The sequence below is a fragment of the Rhinoraja longicauda genome, chromosome 25 (assembly GCF_053455715.1).
Source record: "Rhinoraja longicauda isolate Sanriku21f chromosome 25, sRhiLon1.1, whole genome shotgun sequence".
Taxonomy (NCBI): Eukaryota; Metazoa; Chordata; class Chondrichthyes; order Rajiformes; family Arhynchobatidae; genus Rhinoraja; species Rhinoraja longicauda.
The window spans coordinates 12,273,350-12,285,943 of record NC_135977.1 but is presented as its reverse complement, the minus strand read 5'-3'; the positions used below and the strand labels follow the sequence as shown (position 1 = coordinate 12,285,943).

General features: G+C 43.9%; 1 protein-coding gene across 1 annotated transcript; it reads right to left on the bottom strand.

Moving 5' to 3' along the window:
• Positions 1–154: 154 nt before the first annotated feature.
• Positions 155–3,901, bottom strand: LOC144605627 (immunoglobulin lambda-1 light chain-like). Its single transcript, XM_078421063.1, has 3 exons — positions 3,806–3,901; positions 3,334–3,678; positions 155–809 (listed from the first exon to the last, which is right to left on the bottom strand). Exons 1-3 carry the CDS (start codon positions 3,879–3,881, stop codon positions 487–489), a joined length of 744 nt encoding a protein of 247 aa, XP_078277189.1. The 5' UTR covers positions 3,882–3,901; the 3' UTR covers positions 155–486.
• Between the last annotated feature and the right edge of the window lie 8,693 nt (positions 3,902–12,594).

Below are 12,594 nucleotides of genomic sequence, written 5' to 3'. Positions count from 1 at the left end.
CAGGTAATGCGAACCAAGTTATAGTTACCGGTTTTTAAATAACGTTGGACAACCTTAATCGCCAGTTCTTCTATTAGGTCAAAACCATAAATCTTGATTTCATACATTTAACTGCTTCCGTATCAGAAATAATAGCCAAGGAAATATGTTGCTCTTAAGACTGGAGTTATTGATTTTATTTGACAATTGTGTTTGTATTTATGATAGCAGAAAACAAGAATCCAGAATACAATCTTAATACCACTGACTATTAATGAATATTTGAAGATGCATCAACTGAGATTGAATAACATTGGAGGTTCAATTAACAATTGGATTGCATTAACGGAATGGCGTTTACAATGGGCAAGACAAACGACGATTTAAAACGCAAAGGCTGGTCCACAACAAACAATATTTCCAGAACCATTTCTCACAAATACAGAAAGAATGATAGAATGATGAAAAGATATATCTTCAGCTCCATTAGGTGGAATTTGAGGAGATTTAGAGACAGCCTGATCTGGCGACGTTTGCCTTAAGCGGGATTGCCTGGGTTTCGTGTTTAACCACGCAGGAGTAAAGCTCGTTTGAGTTCCAGACTGTGGCTGGCAGAGTCAGGTAACTGCTCGCACTGAACGTGTTGTCCGTCTCCTGCTGGATTCGGCTGGTCTCAACGCCGTCACTTCTCGCACTGCCACCCACAGTCCACTCAATATCCACTGCACCCGGATTAAACCCACTCACCAAACACACTAGGGTGGCGGTGCCCTTTCCTGCGATTTCTTCCGCTGAAGGTCGGAGGACGGACACTGCGGGCGCGCGAGGTGCTGTTTAAAATAAAGTCACAGATTAGTGGGTGTTGAAGAATTACTTCGGTTAAAATATTATCTATCTACTAAAACTCTCGTTTGTTTGTTTGTTTGTGCCTGAACTACAGCCAAAACGGTACACGATAGCGCGACAATTGTAGGCCCACCTTACTCACCGCCATCCCTTTGATGCTAATGGAAGAAGTTTCATTGCAATTGGTGTTATATTTTAAAAATTATTCACATTTTAATGTTTAAATCTATCTCCTAGGGAGGGAGGGAGGGAGGCAGCGGGGGGGAGGGAGGGGAGTGGATGTAAGGGACAAGGGAGAAAGGGGGAGGAGGGGTGGGTGGGGGAGGGGAGGGAAGACGGAGTGGGGGGAGGGTGGGGGGTGGGGGAGGAGAGGGTGCTGCACCAATGCAGGAGAGGTTTGGACCCAACGGATCCACTTGGTCGAGTCACTGTTAAAAATACAGTTGGTATGCCATGGATCCATTCATTTTAATGAATAAACAATTTTCCTCTATTTGTTTCCAATTGTTAAATTTCGCACGATATATTTTCCTAGTGAGATTTCCGAAAAATAATTGGCGTTTATGACAATGGGACACGTTATATTTAGTGACGTAACATAAGTTATTTCGGCAGTTTTTAATTGATCCCCAGATTGTTATTTCCATTGGCTCCAGTTGAACTAAAAATCGGGTGTTGTGCCCGACAGCCATTCGCGGGTTTTATTATAATGGAACTGTTGAGCCAAGTTCAACCGAACTTGCTTAAAACATAAGTCTTATTTAGACACTTGCCCTTAGTTCATTTATTAAGACCAAATGCCGGTGTTATTAAGGATTTGATTATCAGCACAATAATATTTTGCCCTTTTACCTGTCGATGAACACACTAGTTTTGAAGCAACAGGTAATTTATTGTGTTCCCGCATTTTTGAAATTGTTTTTTGACATTATTTGCATTTATGTTGAGAAGTATTTGTTCATTCTTTTTGGTAAAAAATAGCTCAATTTCTGAATTTGAACAGCGAATCTCACTCCTTGCACACATTGACACAAAAAGAAAATCGGCTGTGAACGGCACTTGGAATAAAACTGATTTCAACTGATATGGTTGGGAAATTCAACGCGCAAATTGCTTTCACATTTCCAGTTATTTTTCGTGTAAAAAATGAAATATCCGCTGTCCCCTTGATTCCACATTCCGCATGCTGTAAGTGTAATGACGATTATATCTGGCAACAAAACTCATAGATACCGGAATTTAAAATTACGAAATGAATTCAACATCGCATCAGGAGCAAATTATTGGCCGCGGTGTGTTTGGGTACATTGACTTTGATCATGTCCGGGAGAAACAATTCAGCAAACATTGGAAAGCATAAAAATGTTAAAAAAACATAGACTCATAATAAAGAACGATTTGAAATCCAATGTCGCTGCATTACACATCGCACCGCATTATAGTTTGCTTCCGAAGGTTATTCCAGCTAAATTTTGGTCATTACATCCCTTAGCGCTTATAAAAAAAGCATACAAGAAACATTTGAGCAGTTTTAACAGTATAAAACAGAGCAAAGGTGAATTTGATAGTTGGTCCTCTCGGGATATGTCTTAATTTCTTTGAAATTAACTTCTCTGAAGAAGACTGTTCTAATTGCTCGGCTAAATTCGGCTAAGCCGTATACCGTATTACCGTATTATACCTATATACGTTTCGGGTCGGGCAAGCTTATAGTCTTGAATCCTTTCGCTTTAATCAAATCATATTATCGACTACTTTTATTTTCTCCAATCTGAAGAAGGATCCCGACACGAAACGTCACCTATCCATGTTCACCAGAGATGCTGCCTGACCCACTGAGTTACCCCAGTGCTTTTTGTGTGCTTTTATTTGTTAATCAGCATCTGCAGTTACTTGTCAATCTAATGTTATATCCCTTTCCATTCGGTCGGCCTAATTCTAATCCTGGTTTGGTCCTTTTCAGCTCATTGTCCGCAAAGTAATTAAGAATAATAAAACAGCTGGACAGCCATTTCGTCCTGTCATTGCTGTTGTCAACTAATTTGCCAAAGGAGACTCAATCGTAACCGGGAATTTAAAAAAAATCAGCTATAAAAGGGTTGTATTTGAACTTTTTTAGTAAAAAATACAAACAGCCGGCCTAGCATCTGGCCCGTTGATAGAACTATATCAAATAATTTGCCAAAGAGAACCCGACTTTGGTCGAACGCTGCACATAATGTATTAGCGTTAAAAGCCTTTTCTTTCAACCATCGATTAGCGACAGAAAATAAATTACGTTTCACTGTAGTGTCAATAACCAAAGGTAGGACGTGTAGGAAGGAACTGCAGACCCATTCCTTCCCTCCAGAGATGCTGTCTGTCTAGCTTGTTGTGTCTATCTTCGCTTTAAACTAGCATCTGCAGTTCCACACTGCAACCCATTCCTTCTCTCTAGCGACGCTGCTTGTCTCGCTGCGTTACTCCAGCTATTTGTGCCTACCCAAAGATAGAAGATAGGTTACTTACTGCCAATACCCAGCCTCGTTCCTTTGCCGAAGAACAAAGCATCTTTCCACATAGCACAGTAGTAGTCGGCAGCGTCCCCCGACTGCACGTTCGATATTGTCAATGTTGCAGTGTTGCCTGACACTGATCCGGCGAAACGATCAGGAACTCCCGAGCCTCTGGAAATGCTGCTGCCCGAGTAATAGTAGAACAAATACCGCGGAACCGTTCCGGGAATCTGCTGGTACCAGAAAACATCACTGTTACCTAAACTGCCGCCAGACAGGGTACAGGGTATTTCCACGTTCTGTCCCAGAGATGTGGATTTTGAAGACGGCTGAGTTACTGCATATTGCGCATTTATATCTGGAAAACAAACCGGAAAAAAAAGTAGAATATTAATTAATATTAGAGAAACAGCGGAATTGTCATGAATAGAAACGTTTAATCGCACCCGAGATTAAATATCATGTCGGTTGAAGTAAATACTCACAAGCTGCGGAAAACGCTAACGCATAGACGAGAGAGATCCAGCAAGACATTGTAATTAATTGAGCGGAGAACGCCATGTGTAGTGGCTTCTCAGTGTTTCTCTCCGGGTCGCTAATGAAGGCGTGTTCCTTATTTATCCATCAACAGTCAAATCAGAATGCGCGTTGCGCCAATCAGAAGTTGCCAGTTTCTTCCTGTGTCAAATTATTTCCAAACTGTTACGTAAATAAGGATTTGGTATCGAGTACCTCGGTACAATTTATCTCGGTACAATTGTATCACGGTACAATTTAATATAAACTCAAGCACACAAGAGACTGTTTCGTTTGAAAGGAGGTGTTCAATTATTCTTTTATTCTGAATCTTTTGTCGTACGGTTGCACGAAAAAGAAATTCATCGATTAACCTCATCGTAATATCTGGCGACTGTTCATTCAATCTTGAAAAATGAAGGGATACATTCCAGTAGGGGCTGAAGAATCCGATCTCATGGTCTCGCACAACTGTGCGCGACATGTACCTTCACCCTTTTAGTTGCACATTTTATTTGAAACCAGTAGATATTCTGGTGAAGATGATGTATAGGAAATCTATCAAAGCACAATCTGAAGAAACAATTGTCTGCAAACTTATTTACGAATTTGTAAATTTGGGTGTCAATGCCGACTGTGCACCGTCAAAACCGCTGTAATTCCGGAAGGAATGCTTGCTAGCAGCACACATGTTCACTGACTTTGCACGGGCAATTGACTTAATTGAGAAGAAAATTTGAGAAATATGTTTAATCGAACAGGGAGCTGTTGGCGAGTTTTATATGTTAAAGACGTCGATGGCCGCACGTGCTTGGATTGCTATGATATTAATTCTGTCCAACTTCATCCGACATAAGAAATTATATTTACATGCAACCAGCGTTGCCTTATACTTGATCTGATGTGCGCAGATTTTATATAGCAACTTAATCGCTCTAGTTGTAGCGGCAGCGCTCTTTTCGCCTTATGGATTGTCCCTGCAGGGTCGTATCAGCAGGGGAATCAGTGCTAACGGATATCAACAAGAAAATACAGTCAAAAGAATGTCGAAAAATACAAAATATTGCCTTAGGGCCGAACGAGTTCGCTGGTAATGAATTAAAGGAGACCGGGTTGTTCTGCTGACGTGCCTGGACAGTTAATACTCGCATCTCATAAAAGTCCTCAGATCGATGATATGTAAACAGGCCAAGCAAAGGCATCAATGTCTCAAGCATTGTTTCCCAAATTGTTCTACTCCTCGGTACTTCCGAAATGCTATCACTGTTGGAGCAGGAAAATCATTCCTGTGATGCCGGGGTATGATTATGCATCATTTAACTGGCATGAACAACATTTTGGTTGAAATAATGACATTAGAATACTGTACGTTTCAGTGCGCAACCATCACACCTTGCCAATTACCAATGTGCATTGCCGTTGCTGTTCCCCTTTGATCCCTCCACATGAACGATTTACCATGATAAACTGGATACATTGGACAATTCCCTCAGGTTGCCTGTATAATTGCAACTCGAACAGCCATCAAGTAGTTGAACTACATCCAGAAGAAAATAATCCGCTTTTTGATAATCTTTTCACTCTGAATATTCACCCCCTCCAAATAACAATATATTGCGACGACTCTCTTGGCCATACGCAAAATACATTCCAATTATGCCAAAGACACACGGACAACACCTACGAGCCTAATCAGGATCATAGCAAAGGGTGTGCATAGGAGCACCACTCTTGCTGGACAAGTCACAGCCGTTGCAGAGCGCGAAATATATTGCTATGCTTTGCGATTGCTGGGCCCATGTCTTGGAAATCCCTATCCAATACCAGGATTTGGGTCCTATCGCCAGAATACATCAGTGATTCTCGAAGCTTACCAGTGCATACTAATGCTCACCTTGCTATCATTGTTGATTAAAATTTAGAGTATTGATGGAACTTTTGGTTTTGGAAACAGAAACAGAGGATAGGGAAGTAGAGTTGTTCTACTCGTCTTGTTGGAGCTTTGTAGAATATTATTTCTGCTCAAGCTACATTGTAAGTCTACGTGCTAGCATTATGGTAAGAACAACGAGAGGGAGAGAGAGGGTGGGGGAGAGAGAGAGAGAGAAAGAGAGAGAGAGTGAGTAGACAGGCAGATTGACAGTTTCAAAAGATTAACATTCGTAATGAAATGTTGAACAGAACGGGGTTGTGACGTTCAACGAGATGCGAGTATGAGCTGCTGGAATCTTCAGTAAAACGCACAATGCTGGAGTAGATCGTCTCTAAAGGACATTTCGGATCATGTCCATTTCCCATCAAGTCAACTCCGCCATTCAATCATGACTGACCTGTCTCTCTCTCCGAACATCTTTCTCCTGCCTTCTCCCCATAAATTCTGACACCTGTACTAATCAAGAATATATCTATCTGCCTTAACAATGTCCACTGACGGACTCCACAGCCTTCTGTGGCAGAATTCCACAGATTCACCACCCTCTGACTAAAGCAATTTCTCATCCCCTTCCTAGAAGAATGTCCTTTAATTCTGGGCTATGACCTCTAGTCCTAGATTCTCCCACCAGTCGAAACATCCTCTCCACATCCACTCTAACCAAGCCTTTCACTTTTCTGTATGTTTTACTGAGGTTCCCCCTCATTCATCTAAACTACAGCGAGTACAGGCCCAGTGCTGACAGATGCTTATCAAAGCCCCACGCACACTGACACTATCCTACCCACACTAAGGGCAATTTACAATTATACCAAGCCAATTAGTTTACAACCTCTACATCTTTGGAGCGTGGGAGGATGCCGGGGATCCCGAAACCCCCCCCCCCCCCCCCCCCACACAGGTCACGGGGAGAACGGGGAGAACGTTGTCTGTTTCAGACAAACACCTGTACTCAGAATCGAAACCAATTCTCTGTCGTTGTAATGAAGCAACTCTATCCCTGTGCCACCGTGCCCCCTGGTATAAGGTCCCCCATGGTAAGCTGATCCAGAATTTAAAGATGCACAAGTTTCACAGCGACATGGTTGTGTGGATTCATAACTGGTTTATTCACAGAAGGACATAGGGTTGTGGTCGAAGATATTCTGAATGGCGGTCTGTGACCACTAGCAACCCACAAGGATCTATCCTGGGAAATCTGCTGATTTTATACATATGAACAACTTGGATGCAAATCTAGATTGGCTAGTGGGTACGTTTAGTGACGATACCAAAATTATAGGATTTGCAGGCAGTGAGGAAACTGTGAGGAGATACAATGGAATATAGATCATCTGCAGAAACTGCAGATAGAGTTTAATTCGAGTAAATGTGAGTATTGCACCGTGGGACGTTGTATTCAGGGGGAGAGTATACAGTTATTGGTAAGACCTGTTGCAGCATTGATGTGCAGTGGGATCGTGGAGTCAAGTTCATAGCTCACTGAAGGTGGCAGCACAATTAGATAGGGTGGTAAAGAAAGCGCATGGTATGCTTGCCTTCATTGCCGTGGGCATTGAGCATTGAAGTCAGGAGGTCATAATGGAGCTGTATAAGGCTTTGGTAAGGCAGCATGTGGATTATTGCGTGCTTTTCAGTTTGCCCCATGACGGGAAGGATGTGGAGGCTTTGGAGAGAGGGCTCTTTGCTGTTCTGTACTGTTATATGTCCATCTGGTTTCTCTTTCTTTTTTCAAAACACTGTTAACAATTTCTGTCAAAGATACAGTAGAGGTCAGGAAGCCAGAGAACTGGCACACATTAATTTAACTGCTGCCTGGTGGCTCCAAAATCACCCATCAAAGAGTTTCAAGAAAGTAGTCATGGTGCATATCAAAACCAGCCTCCCAGGCAATGCAATCCACTTCATTGTACTGACACTACAACAGAATACCATCTAACACCATTGCCTGGCCTCGCACAGATTGCTGTTAGAATTGGATAACAATAACCCTTCTGTCGGACTCCTATTCTTTAACTACAGTGCTGTCCTCAACACCACAATTTCAACTAAACTGGTTGCTAAACCCTTGACGTGGGAATAAGCACACCACTTCCCCCCTTAACTGGATCCTCTTCTTCTTGACCCAAAGAACGCAATCAGTGAAGATAGGTGACAAAACGCCCTTGTGGTCACTCTCAACACCGGCACTCTGCAAATTTGAGTTATGTGCCCCTTTCTATATCCCGTATACACTCGTGACTTGGTGGATTAATTCTGCTCTAACTCCATTTACAAATTTGCAAATTATATTATCATAGCCGGCGGGATCACCAGCAATCCTGGCGTGGAGTAGAAGAATGAGATAGAGAGATTAGTAAGATGGTGTCAAGACAACACCCTCTCCATCAATCTCAGAAAAAGGAAACAGCTAGTGGTCGTCTGGAAGAAGCATTGTACAATATACAAACCAGTCTACATTGACAATGCTGAAGTGGAGGTGGGCAAGAGCTTTAATTTCGGGCGAAATAGACATTACCAGCTGTTTGTCATGGCCCAATCAAATTGATACTCTGGGTAAGAAACCTCTGCAACACCTCGACTTCCGCAGGAGGAAGGGAATTCGACATGTCTCAAATTGCTCCTGCCAATTTCTCAAGATGCATGATAGAAAACATCCTATTGGAAGGCATCACAGCTCAGTTTGGCAACTACTCTGCCCAAAGCTGCAAGCAATTGCACAGGGTGGTGGATGCAGTCCAGCATATCAGGTCCAGCGCCCTTCCCCCGTTGACTCCATCTCTCCTTCTCACTGCTTCACGAAAGCATCCAACTTACACCCTTTTCTCCCTCTTTACACATTCCCTGTTCTCCCTTCTTCCTTTGAACAGAATGAACAATAGGTTGAAAGCACGCACTGCACCACCAGATTCAAGGACAGCTTATTTTCTGCGATTATCCAACAATTAAACTGACTTCTTTAAGCTAAGGTGTTTATTCACAAAATGCTGGAGTAACTCAGCAAGTCAGGCAGCATCTCAGGAGAGAAGGAATGGGTGACGTTTCGGGTCGAGACCCTTCTTCAGACTGATGGCAGGGGGGCGGGACAAAGGAAGGAGATAGGTGGAGACAGGAAGATAGAGGGAGATCTGGGAAGGGGGAGGGGAAGAAAGGGACAGAGGAACTATCTAAAGTTGGAGAAGTCGATGTTCATACCACTGGGCTGCAAGCTGCCCAGGCGAAATATGAGGTGCTGTTCCTCCAATTTCCGTTGGGCCTCACTAGTGGGCACTGGAGGAGGCCCATGACAGAAAGGTCAGACTGGGAATGGGAGGGGGAGTTGAAGTGCTCGGCCACCGGGAGACCAGTTTGGCCAACGCAGACCGAGCGCAGGTGTTGAGCGAAGCGATCGCCGAGCCTGCGCATGGTTTCGCTGATGTAAATAAGTTGACATCTGGAGCAGCGGATGCAATAGATGAGGTTGGAGGAGGTGCAGGTAAACCTCTGTGTCACCTGGAAAGACTTTAAGCTAAGGATGTATTCCCGATACCCTAATCTACCCCTTTGCGGCCACCTGACCTGATGCGTTACGACAGCACTTTGCGTTTTACTCAAGGTCCCAGCATCTGAAGTTCCCTGTATCTCAATGGAAATTATTATTTTTCTTCAGCTGCATCCCATTCTATTTGGAAACTACAACATTGCAGTTCTCACAAAGTTAAACTTTACTCACTGTCCTAACAAAGCACCATGGACTATAAGCCCGTATCAATCCAGACGTTTTGAATTTATTGTCTCTATCTGAAGCGGAGTTATGTTTTTGGAGACTGCCTTTGACTTTCTGTATCGAAGCTTCAACTCAAGCCACACAGTGAAATAACTGTAACCAAACTCATCAGTTTTACATCAGTTGTGGCCATGTTGCGACTCAGAATTACTTGCTCTCAATGTAATTTACCAAATTGACAAGGCCTGTTTCCTGTATTCTTTCTCAGAAATATTACTCACATTTTCTATTATTCCACGTGGCTTGATTATGTTAACTTCCTTAAGAATTCAATGCTCTTACTGAGTGTTTTGGTATCCATAAATCACATTGTTGCCATTCACTGGATCTTCCATCTCAACAGTTCCAATTGTACATTAGGTGCTGCTGCATCTATTGTATTAACTATGCATTTCCCTGTTGCATATCCTGCTCCCACTCCCTCTACTAGTCTTCTAGGATTTCTAAAATTGGAAATATCTTTTCACAATAACTGCACTCTTAACAGATGTTGGATGAATTCCTTTATAGGTGTGGAATACCATTCTGCAAACCCAACCCAGTGAGGTTAAGCGTCACTTGAATGTGACGGTAATGGGGAACAACAGCTACCTTTCCTTTTGAGTGGGTCATTACTTATCCATTACCGTAATATCTTCATCACAGAGTGTTAAGCTCTTGGCAGACACAAAATGCTAGAGTAACTCAACGGATCAGGCAGAATCTCGGGAGAGAAAGAATGGGTGACATTTCGGGTCGAGACCCTTCTTCAGAATGATGTCAGGGGAAGGGGCGGAACAATGATAGGATGTAGTAGGAGACCGTAAGACCAGTGGGAGAACTGGAAACGGGGAGGAGAAAGCGAGGGTCAGAGGAACTATCTGAAGATAGAGAAGTCAATGTTCATGCCACTGGGGTTTAAACTGCCCAAGCGAAATATGAGATGCTGTTTCTCCAATTTGCGTTGGGCCTCTCTATGACAATCGAGGAGGCCCAGGACAGAAATGTCAGATTGGAAATGGGAGGGGAAGTTGACGTGCTGAGCCACCGGGAGATCAGCTTGGTTAAGGCGGACTGAGCGAAGAGACAACTCTCAGACACCTCCTCCTACATATCATTGGACCATGCTCCCACTGACGAGCACCAGACCTTAATCTCTAACACTATCAGTGATCTCGCCAATTCCGGCTCTCTGCCCGCTAATGTCTCCAAGCATATCGTTCCCCAGCCCCGCACGGCCCGATTTTACCTTTTCCCTAAAATCCACAAAGAGAACTGTCCTGGCAGACCCATTGTTTCTGCCTGTTCATGTCCCACCGAATTAATTTCCACCTACCTCGACTCCATCCTATCCCTCCTGGTCCAATCCCTCCCTATCTATGCTCTCCGTCTCCTCAATAACTTCCGGTTTCTAGGCCCCCACTCCCTCATCTTTACTATGGATGTCCAGTCACTCTACACCTCCATCCCCCACAAGGATCGTCTTGAAGTCCTCGGTATCTTCCTCGACCGCAGAAACAGGCAATCTCCATCTACCAATACACTCCTCCGCCTAGCAGAGCTGGTTCTTACCCTCAACAACTTCTCCTTCGAATCTTCCCACTTCCTCCAAATCCGAGGCGTAGCTATGGGCACTCGCACGGGACCCAGCAATGCCTACCTCTTTGTAGGGTTTGTCAAACAATCCCTGTTCCAGGCGTACACTGGCCACATCCCCAAACTCTACCTCCGCTACATTGACGAATGCATTGGTGCTACCTCTTGTACCCATGCAGAACTCACTGACTTCATAAATTTAACCACTAATTTCCATGCTGCTCTTAAATATACTTGGACCATCTTTGACATCTCCCTACCGTTTCTGGACCGCACCATCTCCATCACAGGAGACAGACTAGTGACCGACATCTACTACAAACCTACTGGCTCCCATGGCTATCTTGACTACACTTCTTCCCACTCTGTTTCCTGGAAGAACTCTATCCCCTACTCCCAATTCCTCCATCTCTGCCGCACCTACGCCCAAGATGAGGTATTTCATACTAGAGCATCAGAGATGTCCTCATTCTTTAGGAAATGCGGCTTCCAATGGACAATAGACAATAGACAATAGACAATAGGTGCAGGAGTAGGCCATTCAGCCCTTCGAGCCAGCACCGCCATTCAATGCAATCATGGCTGATCACTCTCAATCAGTACCCCGTTCCTGCCTTCTCCCCATACCCCGTCACTCCGCTATCCTTAAGAGCTCTATCCAGCTCTCTCTTGAAAGCATCCAACGAACTGGCCTCCACTGCATTCTGAGGCAGAGAACTCCACACCTTCACCACTCTCTGACTAAAAAAGTTCTTCCTCATCTCCGTTCTAAATGGCCTACCCCTTATTCTTAAACTGTGGCCCCTTGTTCTGGACTCCCCCAACATTGGGAACATGTTTCCTGCCTCTAATGTGTCCAATCCCCTAATTGTCTTATATGTTTCAATAAGATCCCCCCTCATCCTTCTAAATTTCAGTGTATACAAGCCCAATCGCTCCAGCCTTTCAACATACGACAGTCCCGCCATTCCGGGAATTAACCTAGTGAACCTACGCTGCACGCCCTCCATAGCAAGAATATCCTTCCACAAATTTGGAGACCAAAACTGCACACAGTACTCCAGGTGCGGTCTCACCAGGGCCCGGTACAACTGTAGAAGGACCTATTTGCTCCTATACTCAACTCCTCTTGTTATGAAGGCCAACATTCCATTGGCTTTCTTCACTGCCTGCTGTACATGCATGCTTCCTTTCATTGACTGATGCACTAGGACACCCAGATCTCGTTGAACTCCCCCTCCTCCTAACTTGACACCATTCAGATAATAATCTGCCTTTCTATTCTTACTTCCAAAGTGAATAACCTCACACTTATCTACATTAAACTGCATCTGCCATGTATCCGCCCACTCACACAACCTGTCCAAGTCACCCTGCAGCCTTATTGCATCTTCCTCACAATTCACACTACCCCCCAGCATAGTATTATCTGCAAATGTGCTAATTTCCTAAATTTCCTCTCTTCCATTATAGATGAGGCTCTC

Excerpts from the sequence above, each read along its gene's own strand:
- LOC144605627 (XM_078421063.1), bottom strand. The coding sequence starts at position 3,881 with ATGGCGTTCTCCGCTCAATTAATTACAATGTCTTGCTGGATCTCTCTC. Across the intron at positions 3,679-3,805 it reads GTTAGCGTTTTCCGCAGCTT|ATATAAATGCGCAATATGCA; the intron begins GTGAGTATTTAC and ends TTTGTTTTCCAG. Across the intron at positions 810-3,333 it reads AACGAGGCTGGGTATTGGCA|CACCTCGCGCGCCCGCAGTG; the intron begins GTAAGTAACCTA and ends TATTTTAAACAG.